At 33.6% G+C, this 20,930-nt stretch overlaps 1 protein-coding gene across 2 annotated transcripts; it reads left to right on the forward strand.

Moving 5' to 3' along the window:
* Nucleotides 1-1,924: 1,924 nt before the first annotated feature.
* On the forward strand, nucleotides 1,925-19,569 carry LOC105765059 (uncharacterized). Of its 2 annotated transcripts, XM_052625445.1 has the most exons (36): nucleotides 1,925-2,194; nucleotides 2,342-2,432; nucleotides 2,805-2,899; nucleotides 3,016-3,145; nucleotides 3,269-3,545; nucleotides 3,649-3,859; nucleotides 3,963-4,274; nucleotides 5,065-5,218; nucleotides 5,324-5,461; nucleotides 6,092-6,173; nucleotides 7,207-7,493; nucleotides 7,611-7,724; nucleotides 8,505-8,749; nucleotides 9,613-9,855; nucleotides 9,982-10,137; nucleotides 10,400-10,537; nucleotides 10,617-10,859; nucleotides 11,822-11,949; nucleotides 12,341-12,464; nucleotides 12,622-12,783; nucleotides 12,989-13,136; nucleotides 13,227-13,327; nucleotides 13,725-13,886; nucleotides 14,408-14,455; nucleotides 14,552-14,659; nucleotides 15,154-15,228; nucleotides 15,575-15,625; nucleotides 16,041-16,184; nucleotides 16,277-16,407; nucleotides 16,968-17,055; nucleotides 17,503-17,562; nucleotides 17,630-17,876; nucleotides 18,104-18,255; nucleotides 18,396-18,466; nucleotides 18,782-18,938; nucleotides 19,172-19,569. In XM_052625445.1, the coding sequence occupies exons 1-36, from the start codon at nucleotides 2,039-2,041 to the stop codon at nucleotides 19,331-19,333; spliced, it is 5,391 nt and encodes a 1,796-aa protein (XP_052481405.1). In that variant the 5' UTR covers nucleotides 1,925-2,038; the 3' UTR covers nucleotides 19,334-19,569. The 2 variants fall into 2 exon arrangements, with proteins under 2 accessions (XP_052481405.1, XP_012439415.1); XM_012583961.2 differs by having other exon boundaries at nucleotides 3,016-3,545.
* The last annotated feature ends 1,361 nt before the right edge of the window (nucleotides 19,570-20,930 follow it).

The raw sequence follows: 20,930 nt of genomic DNA on the forward strand, positions 1-20,930 counted from the left end.
AAATGTGCTCCATTTCCATGAGTGGTGATCGAATCTCCAACCACATGGTTGAATATTATGGTTAACTTACCACCTTTACTATTGAAGATACGATGACTGATAGTTGTATTAATTGTAGTAATGATATGGTTGTGAATTTTGGCTCTTTTGGTGCAATGAAGTTTTCTTCCTTAAATAATTCATTTTTCAAGCTTTTGAACCTTAACCTCTTTTGATGGTAAGTACAATAACGATAATAGGTTTCAAAGGTTGGAAATTTGGTATATGCAAATCAAAGGATGAAGATTTGCGTGGAAAGGAAATCTATTATGCTCTATAAGCGACCAATCATGACAAGGTTAGCTCATGTGATGTGTTAAGACCTAAGGCCAGGGGATGCTCAACCTCACCTATAGATACCCATCACTGGCCTTAGGAGAATTGTTGCTTTAACCTTCCACCCCTGCCTGTTATACATTGATTTCCTCTTGTTTCTCGACTACTCTCAACACCTTACCTCCATCTGAATCACTTTCTTTCTCTATTTCTCTTTCAATCCTTAAATGATATAAGTAAATTATTAATGGTTTAATTTGATACAAATTAAAGTTTAAGAATTTGTTTGGGTTAAAAAAAGTAAGAGCTTATTTAAATAAAATAACAAAGTTTAAAGGCTTATTTTAATGTAATAAAAGTATTATAATGTAACAAAGTTAAGAGATTATTTAACACTAACTTTTGTTACATCTATTATGAGGATGAAAGTAAAATAATTTGTATTTTTAGAAGGAAATAACTGTAGTTTTAAAAGTAAACCATATATATATATATATATATATATATATATATATATTTTAAGAAAGTAGCTTTTTAGGTGCTATTTTTAAAGGTGGATGGTTTTCAAACACCTGTCTTGCACTGATTTAAATCATGTTACATTCATCCCTCATTTTTAGTACTAGCTTTTGTGATTATTTGTAATATCTTATACTACATCCGATCATCGAATCCAAACTTTGAGATGTTATATTCGTTGTTGGAACAACTACGATCTTAATACCATATAATTAAACAATTTATACATAATATTATATTCCATATGTAATCGTGACATGTTATATAACAAATTTGGGGTTTAAACAAGCTTACAGAAGCTCTTTCAATACCCTGACGTTGCAATGCCAACCTGATAATTTTAAAAATGTTACATTTTAGTCCTTAAATGACCTTGAATTATTGAAAAAACTTTCGTAAGCCCGTTTAAACCCTAAAATTGTTATATAACATGTCATGATTACATATGGAACATAATAACATGTATAAATTGTTGAATTGTATAGTATTGAGATCGTAATTGTTTCGGCAACAAATGTAGCACCCAGTAGCTCAAACCTGACGCGGGTCGAGTATTAATTTTATTATTTTAATCAAAACCTCATTTAGATTTTATATAATGCTTTAAATATTGGATAAGTGGTCGAATTAGTCATACCACTAATTTTTGGTTCAACCTCCTGTCCAACATTAATTAAATAAATAATGAAAAATGAGTAAAAAACATAAAATGGATCAATCATATTTGTTATCCTGATTTTTTATTTTTTACGTTTTCGAATAGTTTGTTCAAAGTCCAGTTCAATCCCCTTTATTTGAATTTGTATATCAATAGTTTTTGATTCAATCAACTAATTCGATCCAAGTCTAACCACACTAATTTTATATTAATTTTTATAAATATATTTGTTAGATAAAATTTTCATCCAAGTGTACTATAATCTAAGATTATATAAAATTATTAAAAGATAAAAAGTAAAGTATTTGTTATTTAAAAAAAAAAGTTTTTATTTTCATTGAGAATATTGAATTAACGTATTTTATTAATTAAAAATGAAAAGGCGGAAACGCCACCAAACTAGGGTTTATAAAAGAAAAGGCGGTTTATGTCATAACAACAATTTATAGCCGTTGCGCCATTTTTTTCTCGGTTGAAGTTCTATTGAGAATTGGAGGAAAAATTTAAAAAGAACAACAACAAAAAAAGAGTTTCTCATTGGATGCAATGGCCGCCGCCGTTATCTCTTCACTGTCAAAGAGCTTTGGACAAATTCCTCCGTCGGCCATTCCACCTATGTTGGATTGTATATTGACCTCAACTGCCGTATCTTCGTCGTCACTTTTCTCTTCTCTTCTCGACGATCTCCCCGATCTCATTGAGGTAAATTTATTCTTCTACTATACTTAACCCTAATCGGAAAATCGCAATTAGTTTTTTTCTTATTTTATGTAAAAGAAGTAAACTCTACTATTAGTTATTTTCTTTTCCATATTTTTTATAGCAACATGTGCATTTTTTTTTGTGTAGAGTGGTAACAGAGATGGGAAATTGGATTCTGATCGTCGGAACAGTATTGCGTCAATGATTGGAGCGTTATGCCATCTTCTTACTAAAGCGAGTCAGTTATATTTTCCTTTGCTTTTTTCCATTGTCACTTTTCAGAAGAAAATGTAAACCTAGTCCTGCGTTTCTTTACGGTAGTTTGTTTTCGTTTGTTGTTTATTTCCACCGTTTTAAAATGTTACGAAGAAAAGTCGGGTGACTCTGGCCTATCTCATAGAGAACTTAAAGGTTCGTTTGAGGATAAGGTGAAGTTGGGTTCCTGTTTACCTTGCTAAGAGACTGTAGTGGCTGAATTAATTGTCACCTTGGGTGATTCTGAGATTTGTAATTTAATAAATAGGTTTTATCTGTTGAGCTGAAACGAATGAGACTTTTATCCTTTCTTTATTTATTATGAAGTTCATTACTAATGGCAATTTCTAAGCAGGTATTGGTCGTGAAGAGCTGCAATCTTTTTTATGGAAAGGGTTTATTCCACTGATGAAAATGGGACATGATTTTGACCAAGAGCTTCTTAACCAGGTAGAATAATTAGGTGCTCTTATTTAGCTTATATTTACCCTTTTTGACATCTAGTTACGTGCGTCTTCTTCTTTTTATTTTTTATAGTCTGGTCAATGCATGATGTTTTATATTAGATTGCAGATTCATTCTTTGATGTTGTACAAAGTATTCATGCCTGGGAAGTTCTGGAAGAAAATTTGGTGCCTTTTTCCCTAAGGTCTATTGGCTTGGCTGCTGGTATAATTCAAAATGGAGATTTGCAAGGTACTGGATTGGATAGGAGCTCACTTTTCCATGTCTCAAGTGATTTGATTGAGAAGTTCATAGAAAATTTGCATGTTGGCAAGGATTGTAAGCTGTCTATATCTGGATATTTTCCCTTGCCAGTATCATGCCATGTTTTAAGCCTTACTTTGGATGCTGCGCTACGAAATTTTCAAGCTGCTCCAGTTACAGGCTCAGTTTCAGAAAACGTGTCTTCTGTTGAAAGTTTCACTGCTAATTTACTTTGGAATTTGTGTAATGCGACTGAAAGACTACTCTTACAAGGTTCAGAAAGTCGGTCTTGTACAATTGGCTTTCTTCTACCTGTCATATTCAAAGCATTTGTTTCTCAAAGCTCTTTTGAAATCTCAGTTCATAGGCAGATACATATACTGTCCAGGTAGATGGTTGCTTGCAAATTGTGCTTGTTATTAATTTTCTTTTTACCTTATTTAACTTGACCTGAATCCTTACATTACTGACTAAATCTGGTTGGCTTTCAGGAATCATTTCTTTATGAGAATGTGGACGTGCTGTAGAAAATTGTTCTCTCTTGGATCATTAGAGAGGAGAGATGCATACAGGATACTTTCCCTATATTTGTCTTATTTCTCCTGTGGTGGAACTTTTCAAAACGCTAACATGAGTGATGGAGCGGAAGTGTTTGATATAAGAAGTGAAAAAGATCTTTGGAATGAAATCAAAAGAGGATTGGTATTTGACCGAACTTTTTTCCCTCTTCTTGTTGATTTAATATCTAATATAGATTAACTTACTGTCCTTTTCATTATTATTTCTTTATTTGATGATGTGTCAGGTTGATGAGGAGGGCCTAGTGAGGAAGCAGTCATTGCATATACTGAAGACACTGTTATGTATGGATAGTGGGAACCAACATCATTCTGATATTTCAGAGAAGAAAACCCAAGGGAAACATTCAGTTCCTCATGGTGTGACAAAGAGAGGGCTCTGGGCTTATAAAGAAGCAAAGTCACTAGGGGTAGGGAAACTCTGCAACTCAGTTGATTCAGGCATGAACAGTCAGCAGCAGTGGGAGGCTTTCGTTCTCTTATTTGAAATGCTTGAAGAGTACGGTACTCACCTTGTAGAAGCTGCTTGGAATCATCAGGTGCTGATAAAATCCATTTTTATGAAATTATTGGTTCAGTTGGCTTAATTAGATAGACCTTAGATCACCTGTATGTACATTGATAGAGGAGTAACCGGTGATGATGGTGACAGGCATTATAGAAATTTGATTTTGTCTAGTTAGCAAAAGTTAATTTATGTGATAAATAATGCAGCAAGGACATGTTCTCTATAAGGGAAAGTATGAAGAAAATAGTTGCTAGGTGTTAATTTCAACCACAACACCAATGAGAACTATAGTGCATGATGCTTGAATGAGAGAGTTTTAGACCCTTGGATGTGCAGAAAACGTTTGAAGAAATATGTTATATTATTGGCAAGAGATTGGAGTACTTTTGTGGCCCTTTTGAGGATTCTTTAATTACTTGTTTAGACACTTGGATGTGGTGGCAAATGTTTGAAGATATAAGGTTTCTGTCATTGTCCTCCTGAAGTGGCTCAAAATTTCTTTGCACAGAATATATGATGAAAAGATGTTGGTAATTGTTTGCCCTAGTTGACTATTTATTATTTTACAGGATCACCTACACAATCAGTGAACTTAAGTTTTTGATTTATAGTTATGGTCATCTTTCCACTTGCATGGTGGCATGTCTCTAATGTATTATGTCCCAGTGTCTTGCTGTAAAATGAAGCAACCTTCTTTCACTGATGCTAAAGAAGATGCCTTATGACTCTTATAATATTTTGTTTTTTCTGTAGGATGCGAAACTCTATTAGAACCTCAGTTCTTCTCTGCCTACCTGCCTAAGTATTTTGGTTTCTTGCAGATAACTTCGTTGCTTCAATTTTCTGTCTCACATGATAACTTTGTGAGTGCTATTAGTGGAAGCATGCATCAAACTCAGTCAGAAACTTGGGCTGAAGTCTTTAGCTGGTTATCAATTTTGTGGAAGCGAGGGTTTTGTCATGATAATCCTCAAGGTATTGATGTCTTGCTGGCATGACCTCAATTAGGGCTAACTTAATTTATGGTTTATTGCAGACTTTTTCATAGTGTGTTCTCTCTTTCTTTTCAAAATAATGCAGTTAGGTGCATGATCATGCAGTCATTTTTGGGAATAGAATGGAGAAAATATGGAAGCTGTGTGAAGTCAGTACCTGAGAGTTTTATTCTCGGTTCATTGATGGAAGCTTTGAATGATCCAGTTCACCACAGTGATTTTGGTTTGCCCTGAATCTGATTTACTTCCTTTCTGAATTAGCTAGCATGGAATAGTTTGTATTATCATATTACCAATTGGATTTAAATAAGTAGATTTATAAGAGATAAATCTTACAGTCTTGTCACTTTCAGGGCCTGATCTCTGTTCCTTCTTTCTCAGTTGATGTGCAACTTTACATAAACAGGCCTGAGCCCTCGTTGTTTCACCCTTTTTTCTTTCTATGTTAGGGCACAAGACATTGGCATGCAATCTGATGCAAAATACATTTTCACCTAAACTTCCTAGCATGTTTCAATCCGTGTTTGTCATTAACTGTGATTATGTAATTTGGAACTTAGGTTGAGCATCTCCATAAATGGCGTCTCCCCTTTGTTCTCTTTTCCTCTTGTTTTCTTTTCTGACCTTCTAGTTAGCCACCTAAGTAAGATACTTCCATATTAAAATTTCATGTAAAAACGCTTGAGTTTATTCATGTTTTATTCTTTGTAGTCTCACTCTCTACATTAATTTGTGCAGTTGTTGGTTTACTCCATCTATTTTGACTGGTTAATGTTTCTTTGAATCTTCTGAGCTGAGATGATTAACTTAAAATTCCATATTTCAATCAGCTGTTCTTTTTCTCAACTTTTAGGTGTTAAAGGAATTTACTCTTCAAAAACAATTGAGGGTGCTACTCATTTTTTGCATCACTATTCAAGCTACTTGGATGCAAGGTATGAATTATAGGTCTGATTTTATTTAATTAATTAATTAGTTTTTTAATATTGTAGAATGCAACTTGTAGAAAACTGTAAAACTAAGTTAGGTTGGCAAGAATGATTAATGTATCATTATTCTTTTACATTCTAATTAATGTTGCCTTTGACATGCATATTAGTTGGGAATAAAAAATGAGTATTAGTTGTTCATTCGAATCTTATTGGTGAGCTTTGCTACTTAAACCCAACTGAGACTTTTTCCTTTATGCTGGACATTGTTGCCAAAGTAAGGTTTCTAGATACTCAAAGATAATGAATGAAATGTAAAGACGCCTAATGTTATGCAATCATTTTATCTTTTAGGACATATCTTAGATACGTGGTAGTTGAAGAAACTATTTTTCTTTGAACTCCATATTGCAGCCTTTTAAGAATGCTTTCTTCATTTTTTTATTATTATGTTTTATGTATATAAACTCTAAATAGTTGTTTGGCTTGCAATTGGGTAAAGATTTAGAAATGTTAGATCACTTAGCTTCATATTGACAATGATCAGACTTTCAGTAAGGTGTTGGTTACCCTAAATTTTATCAAATCCAAGTGTGCTGTTTTGACCAGTTATTTCCCTTTTCATCTAGGTTTGGGCTTCAATGAGTCCTCTTTTTCTCTATAAATAGCCATAAAAACTTCTTTTTTTAGTGGGCGACAGTACATGCATACCTTTGATTTCATTATGGTCAAATCAAAGAGAAAGTACTGGCTGTCTGGCGCATTGGAAACTTCTAAGCTGTTAAATGGGTCAAATTCTGTTATGTTTGATGCTTACATGCCTTACAAGTCACTTCCCTTTCTTCAACCATAGGACTCCCATGAATCTATAAATTCTCTGTGAATAAGCTCTATAACGATGTTCACTAGTTGGGAGCAGGCATATGCAAATGCAAGAGAAAGTACTTAAATCTCCGGAGCAGTAGAAATGTCTATAATGATTGGTGGACAATAACTGTTCTGTTGGGATATCTTTGAGCCTGGTATGTTATTGTTACAGGGAAACAGTTATCTTTTTAAAGAGCTTAGCATCCCTTGCTAAAAGGAAATCTTTTAGTAGAGCCGGCTTGATGGGTCTTGCAGAATGTATTGCTGCATCTGCTTTTGGGGCTCATAAATACAGCAACAATAAAGTCGAATCTTGTGAATTCGGTACTGTTGATGAGGTCCAACCGGAATATTCTTTGGAGAACTTTCTGCATGATAACGGGACAGAGTTGCTCGATTTTCTTAGATATGTTCTTGAGAGTAGCAAACAACATTTCAATCCTAATTACCGTTTTCGAGGTACCAATCTGGTTAAGAATTTTAATGACGTTTCTTATAGTTACACATATACTATATGCAACCACTGAAGGCTTTAGAATCCTTGTGACACCTTTTTTTTTTTTGTGTAATTGTCAGTCTGTGAAAAAGTAGTAGAGGCTGCTGCTTCTATGGTGCCAGCAAGTGATGTTTCTCTTGAGATACTTTTGCACTTCATTTCTACTTTGCCACGGGAAGTTACTGATTATGGTGGTAGGAAGAACATTATATCTTATTTTATAAACCTAGCTATTTGCTAGCTTCATTTGCCGCTGCATTATCCATAATGGCATTTATGAATTTCCATATGAATTAGGTATTCTTTATGCGTCTTTTTTTCTCCCTATTTTAGATCTCTGGTTATGATATAAATTGAGTCGAATGATTGTCTACTGAAAAAAAAGGAGCTCAGAGCTTTATTTATTGAACCTTATAACAACTCTCTTTCACTGTTTCACTCGTTTCACTTCCCTGACTGAAAACATGTTTTCTCTTCACTGGAGCTAAGGAATTGGAGGTTTCAAGCATACAACCTTCAAGGGGCCTTTATTGAGGAAATAATTGTTGCACAATGTAGTAACACTTTTGGTATTGTGTAGCTAGCTTTGAGTATGGTAAGGACTGGGTTCAGAAGATATTTGAGTTGGATGGGGACACTTTTGGTGATGTTTTCGGGAAAAAGCATCAGAGGTGGATGAGATTTATATACAAATTTCTTATATTGTAATGATACAGGATGTGGGGAAGATAATTAAAATATCCTTAGTCTGAAGTATGCCTTAGCTATCGAATCTTCTTTTTTTCTCTCTGAAACTTTAGTGCTTGTTTTACTTGTTACCTTATGATCTGGATTTTTTACTCATCTCATATTACCTTCTTATCGATCGTCATCAACCCTAATTGCATGAATTTATTTTCTGATGTTGCTTTGCTTGTCTATTTTCTCAATGGAGGAGCTTTTTTTTATATGTATAAATTGGTCCATCTCTTCAGGTTTGCTACGTGTAAGAGTGCAAGACTGGCTTTTGCAAAACCATCAAGTTACTCGTTCTGGTGGTATCCAGATGCAGCTTTTGGAAAGTCTCAACGAATTTCCAAAATGGTTCATTATTCATCATTGTTTGTTTCAAAATTTCGACGATGAAGACTTGGGTGCGTGGGAATTTGAAGTGAGAAGATGGGCAAGAGTACTATTTCTTGTAATCAAGGAAGAACATCAATTAGCACCTTTAATGACGGTTTGCCTTCAATTTTCCCTTTATGCGCTCAATCTTTTTATTTATCATTTTATTCTTTTCTCGTTGTTGATCGGTATATATTTTAGGTTATAGAATGTAACTGAAAAAAACCAATTTTTTACTTCAAGGCATTAATGGTAAGGCTTAAATGCAAAATTGACCTCTATACCCCTTTTCTCATTTAGATACCTAAAGTTTTTTTTTTTGGTAAAAAATGATACCTAAACTATCAATTTTATCTCATATTACCCCAAAACATGATATGAACCAATAAGAACGTGACATGTGGCATGTTCTTATTGGACATAGTACACTTGGGTAAAATGAGACGAAGTTTATATAGTTTAGGTGCCACTTTTGACTAAAAACACTTTAGGTACCTAATTACAATTTTATAGTTGAGCCTAATGTTAATACTCTTTCATATCAAAGTTTTAAAATGTAAGCACTTAGTATGATGTCTCTCTGAAATATGAATGTGCGGATATCAATTTGAAAAAGAAAAGCTCAAAGATCATTTGTTTTTTAATTTTAAAAAAAGGGGATCTTTCTCCCTTCATCACGGTCCTTTGTTGGTTTTCATGTTTTCATATATCTTATCCTGTTAGGATGCTTGTGTTATTTACTTATTCTCTTCTCTAATGTCTGTGCTCTATTGAACATCTGGAATCTTAGTTACTACATTTTGTCGGTTGAAAGGTTGTACAGGCTTCTGTTTCCCATGAAAATGTTCTGCAAGCTGACTGCATGAAGAATCGTTTGAATTGTATCTGTTGATTCTGGCATTCCTTTTCAAATATCATTTGATAGTTTTGCACAACAGGAGTCTGAAATTCTTTCTTTTTTTATATTTGATTGTGCAGTTTATACAACAATATGGAACAAATATTCGTAAACAAAATAACTATTCAGAGTGGGTACCTGTGAAGTTTCTCACCCTTATATTGGGCTTAATTCAAGAGATCCAGGTAATGCAGAGAAGAAAACATGGGGCCAAAGTTCAAACCAAATTTGAAATTCAGCGGCTGGAGACAGAGGAGCAATCAAGTGAGGCAGAAGCTTCAAACATTTACAATATGTTCACTGATTCTTTACTTCTTATACTGGTAGTTATGCCTTCCTAAATAGTTTTACTAAACAACAAGCATTCCTAAATCATTTTGTCAAATAATGAGCATTGCTTATAACCTGTTATTGAGAGAGCTCGACATAGATGTTCTGTTTGCATGCAGGAGGAACTTGTATCCTTTTGCAACTTGTCTTGTTCCATATTCTCATCTGGTTCTGATATAGAGGACAAGGTTCTGCCTAGTTCTGTGAGAGGAAAACTTGGTGGTCCTAGTCAACGAAGATTATCAATTTCCTTGACAACTGCTGTGTTGCAAGCTGTACGTCCCATTATATTATTTATTCATTTCATTAATTGATTTCTTCTTTAGAACTGTAGCTTATGTTCAAGAACTTCAATATACCTCACCTTCATCCACTGCAAAGAAGATAATTTGAAACGATTGCCTTTGGTGCTCATTAGTTGCTCTCTCTCTTTGCATTTCTCATCTATAAATATTCTATTTTATAGATACTATTTGTTCCTATTTCTTTTAAGGTGAAGGCATAACATGTCTAAATTTCATATATATATATGAACAGACAATCTCCGTTAAAGCTGTTGCATATATCTATGCCTGGTGTGCACAACACAGAACCGGTATTCTATTAAATTCTGCCTTCACTGCTGTGTGGAAATTCTTCTGTAATACTATCACATCTCCAACTTGCAACTCTGAGGTGAGTTTTTGGGCATCTTGTTGCAAAATATGACCTTTCTTTAAACATTTGTGTGACCAATATGATTGCCTAAAACCAGAGTGAAGCTGAAGTACGTATTGCTGCATATGAAGCGTTAGCTCCAGCGTTGAAAGCACTTGTCTCTGTATTGGCTCCTCAAAGTTTGATCCTTTTTATGGAAAATAGCAAGTCGTTACAGCCTGCAATAGAAGGTGAACCTTGGTTAGATACCTTGGTTTTTTCTTTTCTTCAGAATATCAATAATCTTCTTGCTGTTGGGTTTATGGCGCGCACTAGGCGGGCAGTTTTGCTTAATTGGAAGGTAATGCTTATTTGTTAGGCTGTTTTTGGCCATTTCTTATTTGTTAGGTGTAACATTAGTCTTCCTTCATCTTTTTTTGTTTAGTTTTGGTGTCTGAACTCATTCAGAGTTATACTGTTGATTCTGATCCTAAAATTGGATGACAGATGTCAACTTGAAACTTTTGTGTATCTTTCCTTCAAAAAGAAAAAAAAAAAATTGTGTATCTACAATATATATATTTAAAATTCTTATTATGTTTTCCTTCTAATTTTACCTTACACACATAGATAGTAACCTAAATTTTTTGGCTTTGTATCCATGTTTTTAAGATTTGTGCTCTTTTCCCTTCTAATTTGCCTTGACCTTAAAAAATATTGAAGAATTTGCTAAAGCTAATTAAAGATGTTTGGTTGTTAATACAGTTATTTTTCATAGCTTCATGAACAGTTCAAACTGTACTGGTATGAGGTTTTGAATTCTAATGTGATCCGATCATTAATATGTCTTAATTCGGATGAATTTTGAAGTTTTCCATGTTTAAATATCCTTGCTTATGTATAATGTAGCATTTAAGATCTACTTTTGTTACTATATAAAATCATGATTAGAAGTGTTTTCTTTCCAGTTATTTTAGGATTCTTGTTTGAAATTATATTTGTCTGTATTGAGGTATTCTATATTTATTTAAATCTTTATAGAGGGTAAAGCTTTTTAATTAAAGTATTTTTGGAAAATGAGTTTAGCAAAGAACGATTTTGGTAAATTTTATTTTCTAAAGTTCCACAAAGTACATAATGTTTAGGTTTTGGAGTACATTTTTCTTCTTTTTGTATGGAACTTGTATATAGGTTCTTGAGATGTGAAACTTGTCTTAAGTTTTGCTTTTTTTTTCGGCTTTTAATTAATACATATTCAAGTTCATCTTTAACAGTAACAAATTCATAAATCAAAATACTAACTGATTTTCGTGATTGATTCAGTGGGTTATCTTGGAATCTCTACTCTCAATTCCTTATTATAGTTTTGGGAGTAAGCTTCAGCAAGAGGATGGTAGCTTTTTTTTCTCTGATGCTGCTCTCATAAACATTTTTACTGATACTGTTGAGAGGTAAAAAGAATTGCTGAGCTTAATTCTTTTATTATTTACTGGAAGAAGGTTGCTTACTCATGCAGTATTTAAATTTGCATCTCTCTCCTCTGGCTTTTGAGATGCCTATGCCCATATTAACTCATATATTTCACCAGCGTATTTTGTCGTAAGCAAAATATGCTTCTATGTAAACACTAATTTGCACAACACGTATTTCAACATATATTGCTTCATTTATTTACATGTTATCTGATGGAATGTTTCAAATTGTTGTTCAATCTCAAGGTGAGTCATTTAGCAGTACTTGTTTGTTCTTGTCTAATTCTGTTCACATATTTCTTTCCCTCTTGATTATATGCCGACAAGGTGATCCTAATACTATTTTATTTCTTCCTGAATAACCTTGCAGCCTTGAGAATGCTGGGGAGGGTTCTGTTTTACCCATGTTGAGGTCCATCAGATTGGCCTTGGAGCTATTTGCTTCACGAAGGTTGTCTTTGGTTGTTTCCAGATTCACTGGTGTAGATTCTCAGGTTCACATAAATTTTCTCATTTTAAGCTTATGCATATATGATCTTTTGTCTATGCATTTTGACAGCTCCCTGCTCAGTATGGTTTATGTGTGATGCAAGGGTTGCAATTGATCAGGGAGCTGCTATTCCCTCACATATTTTCTCATAATTTATGCAGATGATTTGGCGTTTGGTTCATTCTTCTTGGATATTGCATTCTAGCTGCAACAAGCGGAGGGTTGCACATATTGCTGCACTGTTATCTTCTGTCTTGCATCCATCCTTGTTTAGTGATGGGGACATGCATGATGCTGATAATGAACCTGGGCCCCTGAAATGGGTGTGTGGTTCTTCTCTTCTGTATATGCATGAATTATGGGTGTTGGTGTTTGTGTAAGGGTGTATTTATTGTGCATATGTGTTGTTGCATGAATTTATGGGTTTTGGTGTTAGTGTAAGGGTGTGCTTGTTGTGCATGTGTGTTGTTTTTGTATGTGGTAGTTCTATAGGACTATCTCATTTGTTGCTCCATGTCAATGGTACAGTTTGTTGAAAAGCTTCTGGATGAGGGCACAAAAAGTCCCCGGACTATCCGTCTTGCAGCTTTACATTTGACAGGGCTCTTGCTATCAAATCCAACAACCATAAAATACTACATAAAAGAACTGAAGCTGCTAACACTCTATGGCTCTGGTGTTGTCTCATTCTTTTCCACTTTTTGGGTCATATCCATGTTAACCTTATATACTAAAATAACTTTCGAATCTGAAATTTCTCCTCCAGTTGCTTTTGATGAGGATTTTGAAGCCGAGTTATCTGAAAACGATGATGCAAGAACTGAAGTTACATTATTGACTAAAATCCAAGATTCTGAGTTGACCGAGGTAAGCTCTTCAATCTATCAATTTATTGTTTTATTATGTGTATATAATTCTATAAATTTCAGGGTATAAGAATTTTAATATCACCTTTTTGCCCAAAAATAACTTCTTGTTTTGGAATGTCATCATTTAGTATCTTATGTATTAGGGTCCCTAAATAAGTTTCTATTAAAAGATACACATTTGGTTTTGTAAAATCTAGAGACCATGTTCTGAAATTATTCGTAGGTTCTCTAAATCTGTGATCATCTTGGAGGAACTTTTGTCTAGATTCTTGGAGGTTTATTGACAATATAGTATTTTTTCTTAATGGTGATTTTCTGAATTTCCATTGCATTAAAAGTCATAAATAAATTGCTTTGCTGGAATTACTCATTATATTATATTCTTCACTTTTCAGGCATTTTTAAACACAGAGTTGTATGCACGTGTGTGTGTTGCTAATCTCTTCTACAAGCTAGCTGACTTGACCAATAGGTCGGGATCATCTACTGGAGACAAAGCTTCCCAGTCAGCCCTTGAATCAGGAAAATTGTTTCTGCTTGAGCTTTTGGATACTGTGGTATTGTTCTTTTTGACAACATTAATTGATTGTTATTCCACATTGTCAATGAGAATGCTATATCTAATAAGTTACTATGTTTACTAATGCAATTAACACAACAAGTCTGTAACCTCTTATTACAAAATTGATTGCGTTCTTGTGGAAGTAAATCGAGTTTGTTGACATTGTGAAACAAGTTGGCAAAGGAAGAAATAGGTCATGTTTTACAATTAATGCTCACATATGCTTGTGACTAATAGGTATTTGGTAAGGTTGTTCTCAAGAGAGGTGTGTAGTGTATGCATTTAGTTCCCTATCACAAAGAAATCATGTTATTTTTCCAATAATCATGTTATCTCACTGTTTAGCATACACAGCATGTCCACCTTGTTTGTTACGTGGCTGCCTTAGCTAACCATTTCTATCCAAACTTGCTTAAAAAGAAAGTACATTCTACTTTTCTGCATTTATTTATAGGAGTAAATTCTCCTCAGAAAATGTTTGGATTCTAGTTCTCATGGCATTCATTATTTATGCAGCTAAATGATAAGGAGCTTGCAAAAGAGTTGTATAAGAAGTATAGCGCGGTAGCTGATACTTTTCTCTTCATTCTCTTCAGGTTTCTAATTCTATGTTTCAGATTGGTTGGAATGCTTATCATCTCTCCTATCATATTTCAACAGATCCATAGGCGAAAAATACGTGCTTGGCAAATGATATGTGTTTTGTCACAATTTGTTGATGATGATATAGTTGGAGAAGTCACACAGTGCTTGCAAATAGCTCTCTATGTAAGTAACTGTTGCTTCTTTTAGAAAATCTGATAGTTCTTTCTTAACTTATTATAGTTCGCTTAAGTTTCATAATATGGTAAGTTTGATAAGTTGTTTAGGAGAGAATAACAAGTAATTTTTTGGTTTTGATAGAAATTTCATGAAAGCCTATCTCAAATATTTTTCTTTTTCCTGAATGCCTGCTCTATGTTTGTGTATGTAATGTTTAGTTTACTTTATACTTCCAAAACACTGAATGCTTCTATTTGGTGTCGCCAGAGGTTATTGTTAGGTGGTTCCATAAATCAGGCAGTGTTAACACACTAATTTTCTTATTTTGTTGCATAACCCTGGTAAATGTACTTGCTGTATGGTGCACTTTGTAGATTAATTCATTGGCTGCCATTGCTAGTTAGAAGAAACTGAAAATACTGAATGGTCTTTAATTAATTATTTTGACTTTGGATTGTGTAACATATCTCCACTAATTTCTGGTCATGTCTCTTTTGCAGAGAAACAACTTACCTTCTGTTCGCCAGTATTTGGAAACATTTGCAATTAATATTTACATGAAGTTTCCCTCTTTGGTAATGCACCGTCTTAAATTTATTTAGTAAATAAAGCTTAACATTCATGCATGAGATGTGTGCAGAAACACACATATTCCAACAGTCTACATGCCTGAATTGTCAAATATGAATTTCAAGTGAGTGAAAGGGGCCCTGTCCAGAGTCCAGACACCAATAAAAAAGAGGCCTCTTTAGAAGTTCACTTCGCTTATGCATGGCATCATTTGCTAAAAGCTTGAATGATGCTACTGCTATCTAGAAGGACCAGTCACATTTTCTGAAATCATGTTTGAAGCTTCTATAACTTGATAGGTGTAGTGTAGTCATTCAGCTGATTTTATTGATTGTTATAATCATATCACAGGTTGCAGAGCAATTGGTTCCCTTATTACGAGATTATGACATGAGGCCACAGGTAAAATAACCAAATAAGGATATCTGTGCTTCCTCTGGTTAATTTTTTTATTATAGATTTTCGATTTATAAGTTGTCGTTATAAGTTGCAGCATTCTTCATCCTATGTTAATTTAGTCATTCTTTTTGAGAATCTTATAAAATTCAGCATTCACATGACATAGCATCTATGAAGAATGATTTATATTGGCTTCATGTGTAGTTGAATCATTATAGATAATATGCAGCATGCATACCATACTATATATATGGAAAGGAAAGCATGTACCTCACAAACATATAGACACCGACACATGCACACCTCTAACCAATTTCTTAGTTTAGTTAGATGTAGTTACTCACTACAAGGGGGGATATTAACTCTCTCTTTCACTTATTCACATTCTGGATTTTTGTGGTGTATGCATCAAATGCAGGCACTTTCTTCCCATGTCTTCATAGCAGCTAATGTGATCCTCCATGCTTCTAAGGACATTCAACTCAGGCATTTGGATGAACTACTTCCTCCCATACTTCCGTTACTAACCTCACATCATCATAGCTTACGTGGCTTTACTCAGGTCAGTTCCTCTCAAGTTGACGAATGTCACGTTTTAAATTTTTGTTGTCTTTACTTTGTCAATGCAATTTTCTTTCTGACATTTTTTTGCAGGTTTTGTTACACCAAGTACTTTGCAAATTTTTTCCATCACTGGATTCTAAAAGTTCTGAATTCATACCTTTGGAAAAAAGGTGCTTTGAGGATTTGAAATTATACCTGGCAAAGAATTCTGATTGCATGCGGTATGGTAATTTATCTACATTTTCTAGTATCATATGATTGGCAACTTTGCGATTCTAAGAACTGTGTTTTAGGTTGTCAACTAAATTTCCTTTGCAATGTTAATGCATATTTTGTTAAGTTTGTAATTTGCCATTTCGCTGCCCATGTTACAAGGGTAAATAGATTGACAGTTTAGCATAGTAAATTCATGTTTCCAAGCATTTCAACTGTTATGGTGATATATTGTGCAAAGAAAATTAGAAAAGAGTAAGATAAGAGAAAGAATAGAGTTAAAAGGGGGTGTTCCACAAATCTAATAAAAAATAAAAAAATAAAAGTGACTATACTGGGATACAAATGGTTAACTTGAAAAGGCATATTTTTCATATGTCCAATATTGAATAAGATTCATCAGTGGGAGTTGAAGTAGAGACAAGAGATAGTACTCTCCAATAAAGTCTAGTTACACAAGCAATACTAGATGAATAAGATGGCAGTGCAATATTTTAGGTGTCTGCATTACATGCTGCTGATGAGTTATGTATTTGAACCTTGAAATGTTTATTTGGTTGCCTTTCAGCTTGCGAGCTTCAATGGAAGGCTATCTGGATGCTTATAATCCCAAAACCTCTGTTACTCCTGCTGGAATTTTTGTTAGTCGGGTAGAGGTATGATATTTCGTAAATGCTTTTGGCTTAGTTTTGAAAGTTTAGGGAGCTAAGCGTTAGTTTCTAAATTCGAGTTATGAATTTCACAAAAATTTTTCTACATGAATAAATTCTCCTGCATAAATTCTCTGGCAAACTAATTATGATTATTGAGAAATCATCACTGGATAAATACTATTGGTGGACAAATTTTCTATCTTTGGTGAGGATTCACTTAGTACTGTGGTTTTGTAATTAACTTACCTGCTGACAGTCTTTTGCTTCCTGAAATTGCATTGTTATTGAAAGATCAGGGTTGCAAATTTACTTATTGCATATTGACTTTGAACTGTGTGATCAAAATATTAACATGGTGTTTCATTTTGTCGTAACCTATATTCATGGTTCTGGAAATGCTTTTGTTCTTCTCCATTAACTCCCATTTTTGCTCTGTGGTAAAAATTGCAGGAAATCGGGTTTGAATGTGTTCCAACATCTCTCATGGAACAAGTGATCAACTTTCTGAATGTAAGCAGTTGTATGCTTTATATGTTTTTGTGATGTTTTCTTCATATCTAATTTTCTGTTACTTCAGGATGTGAGGGAAGATCTGAGATGTTCGATGGCGAAGGATATTGTCACAATCAAGAATGAGAGTCTAAATATGGCTGCAGGTCCTGGATCGACTGAAGAAGTATCTAGCGCTTGTGAAGAGAAATTGGAGTTGCCTAAAGATGCTCATTTGGACTTCCAGAAAAAGATTACTTTCTCTAAACATGAGAAGCCAGACTTGGGTTCCAGTTCCTTATTGTGCAAGGGAGAAGTGTACAAGCAACTTCTTGGTATGTATTAAGTTTGAGAAGTAAATAAATTGAAGGTTAATGCTCTTGACAGTTTACACCGTATTTGTGAGATTGCATGTTCTAGGCTTGGATTATGAGATACTGTCAATTGCAATTTTAGGCAATAGAGCTGGTGACATTCATGATTTGACCCCTTCTATCTCTCTTCTTATGATAACCCAAAGTTTTTAATTGTTGTATTGCGTCACTAATAATGTGCAAAACAGAAATGGAAAAGGAAGATGATCTTCTTGATCAGTTGTGGAAGTCTAGAAGCTTGGCTCTGGAGAGGGTAAGAGGAAATCGGCAGCATATTATCCTAGTAGCATCATTGATTGATCGCATACCCAACCTTGCTGGATTGGCACGTACCTGTGAGGTATGCTGGTTATTAAGTTGTATTTCTTTTTTCTTAGTACCTTGATTCTTATTTATCATTTATTATTTTGAAGTTAGTATTGCAATTTATTTAGCATGTCTACGGTTCACACAAACACTCCTAAGTCTTGTTCCTTTCAGGTTTTTAAAACACAGGGGTTAGCTGTTGCAGATGCAAAAATAGTACAGGACAAACAGTTTCAACTCATCAGGTTCTGATGATAGTTTTCATTTGTGCTATAACTCTCTGTATCACCCTTATTTGTTTGGCATTTATCATATGAAAAATGAATGCCCCTTCACGTTAGGTGAATGATTGTGTTCTTCTGTAACTAGAGTTATGACCTGCCTTCTGTTTGGTTGAGACTTAACTGAAGATGATATGCTAAATTAAGAACAAACATATAATAGGCATTAAAACTCAACGAAAAATAAATGTGGACACTGTGATTGTTATATCTGAGTGCTAAACTAAATAGCAAACAAAAATTGACGTATCATCCACTTACATAAACTGTGCTCTGCAGTGTGACAGCAGAGAAATGGGTTCCTATTATAGAGGTCCCAGTAAATAGTGTGAAACAATTCTTGGAGAAAAAGAAGCGGGAAGGTTTTTCGATCTTGGGACTAGAGCAAACTGCAAACAGTGTACCTCTTGATCAGTATATCTATCCGAAAAAGACTGTAAGTGATCCTCTGACAAGTCTGTTTGGCATTTTGCTATCAAGTTATTACTCGGCCTTGTTGCTAGCTTTTTTACAATAAGCCCAGGTGTTATTTCATCAATTCTGTTGGGCTTTTAATTTTAGCATTTTCAGTTTCCATTATCAGCAGAAGGTGGTTCTCTAAAAAAATTAACTACCGACTTGAATCGATGCAGTGAGGGAATTAATGTCTGTGTTCTATTGTCTTGGTAGGTGTTGGTTCTTGGGCGTGAAAAAGAGGGCATACCAGTGGATATAATCCATGTTCTGGATGCTTGCATCGAGATACCTCAGCTGGGAGTTGTTCGTTCACTTAATGTACATGTGAGTGGAGCCATTGCTCTATGGGAGTACACTCGACAGCAACGATTGTGATACGTTAGAAGTAATTTTCAAACTTTACTTGTCATTTTATACTCGAAATCAGCAGCCTTGGACATCTCTATCCTTTCCATTTAAATGAATCATTTTGTACCCCAATATCTTCAGTTTCTATCATTTGGCAGGTTGTAAATTAATTTGTTGTATCTGATTTGTAATTTGATAATGTACTATTTTTGGGAATTATGCCCTTGGGACCTCTCTTTCTTAAATAAATGGTACTTCTATAATTGTACCTTTTTTTAACTATATAAACGTACCTGATTGGTTACTATATTTCATAAAATAATTATTTATTAGACATTTCTTTGGAACACCTAGTACAATCTCAGTTCAAATTCAAGGAATATTATATGTTTTAATGTGTGCTGAAGTGTTAATAAATATTCAATTAATAGAATAACATTGATTGCAATTTTACGATGATTATTATTTACTACAACCGTTGTAGGGTTTTTGAATTTTATTGCTGTCTTCTTCTAATTTTCGCTTTTAAATACTAATTAACGGCATTTGGTGGTGCTTTAAAAGTTTAATCCATAAATTAGTTTTTTTTTGAAATATCATAAAATGATATTTAAGTCTTTTTCTATTTTGGTATTTATATATTTTCTTTGATCATAAGTAATATTTAAGCTACTTGCTCATTAAATTGTTGAGTCTAATTTAAAAAAAAAACTTAAAAACTATATATATATTTTATATTCTGATCTTGAAAATTATTTTTGATGATCTCTAAAGTGCTTTTTAATTATTAGTAAAAGATTTTAAGATCATTGTTTGAATTAATGAAAGTATCAACTTGAGAAAAGTGGAAAATGATATAATTTAATTATTAAGTTAAGGATTGAATTTTGTGAGGATGTACTTTTATATCAAATTTGAGTAGTCATTTGCTACTTGCTGGTTGATAATTCCAAAATCAAAGTTATTTGTTACTTATTTTAGTAGGATTTTAAGATTTGTAGTTATCTTTATAAGTTAATTTTGTTAAATATAGGTATTTTATTTTATCAATGTTTTAAGTTAATTATATATTTATAGTTTTAAATCGAATTAATTTTCAATGTGCTTTTATTCAATGTAGGTCCGACAAAACATAAGAAAGAATTTATTGACATAAGTAAATCTTCGTGGCAATGGAAAATTTCTCTACTCAAACAAGCGACTTTTTGCCTTAAGGGTTATAAAAAAGGGAAAAAGAAATAAAAAAGAGGGGGAGAGAAGAAAAAAGAGGAACCCTCAAAGTTTCACATATTAACAATCGACGGATTCCAACAAGAACACAGAGTTTCTCCATCATTTTTTTCATTTTAATTTTAAGATGTTTCTCAAATTCTCCATGAACTAATTTCTTTTCTAGAGTTACAATAGATTCATGCTTAGTTAATTGACTGTTATCTATTTCATCTTTTTTATTGTTAATAAAATTTAGATTATTTATTCATTTTGCTCATCTTTGATAATAGTTTGGTCAATTATTAGTTTGACAAACTTAAAGAAATTGGAAGAATATTTTTCATTTTAGGTATAGTATGGGTCAATGCATGATTTTTAATTAGGATAGGAATATATTTGATTACCTTGTATA

The sequence above is a fragment of the Gossypium raimondii genome, chromosome 12 (genome assembly GCF_025698545.1).
Source record: "Gossypium raimondii isolate GPD5lz chromosome 12, ASM2569854v1, whole genome shotgun sequence".
In the NCBI taxonomy this organism is placed as follows: Eukaryota; Viridiplantae; Streptophyta; class Magnoliopsida; order Malvales; family Malvaceae; genus Gossypium; species Gossypium raimondii.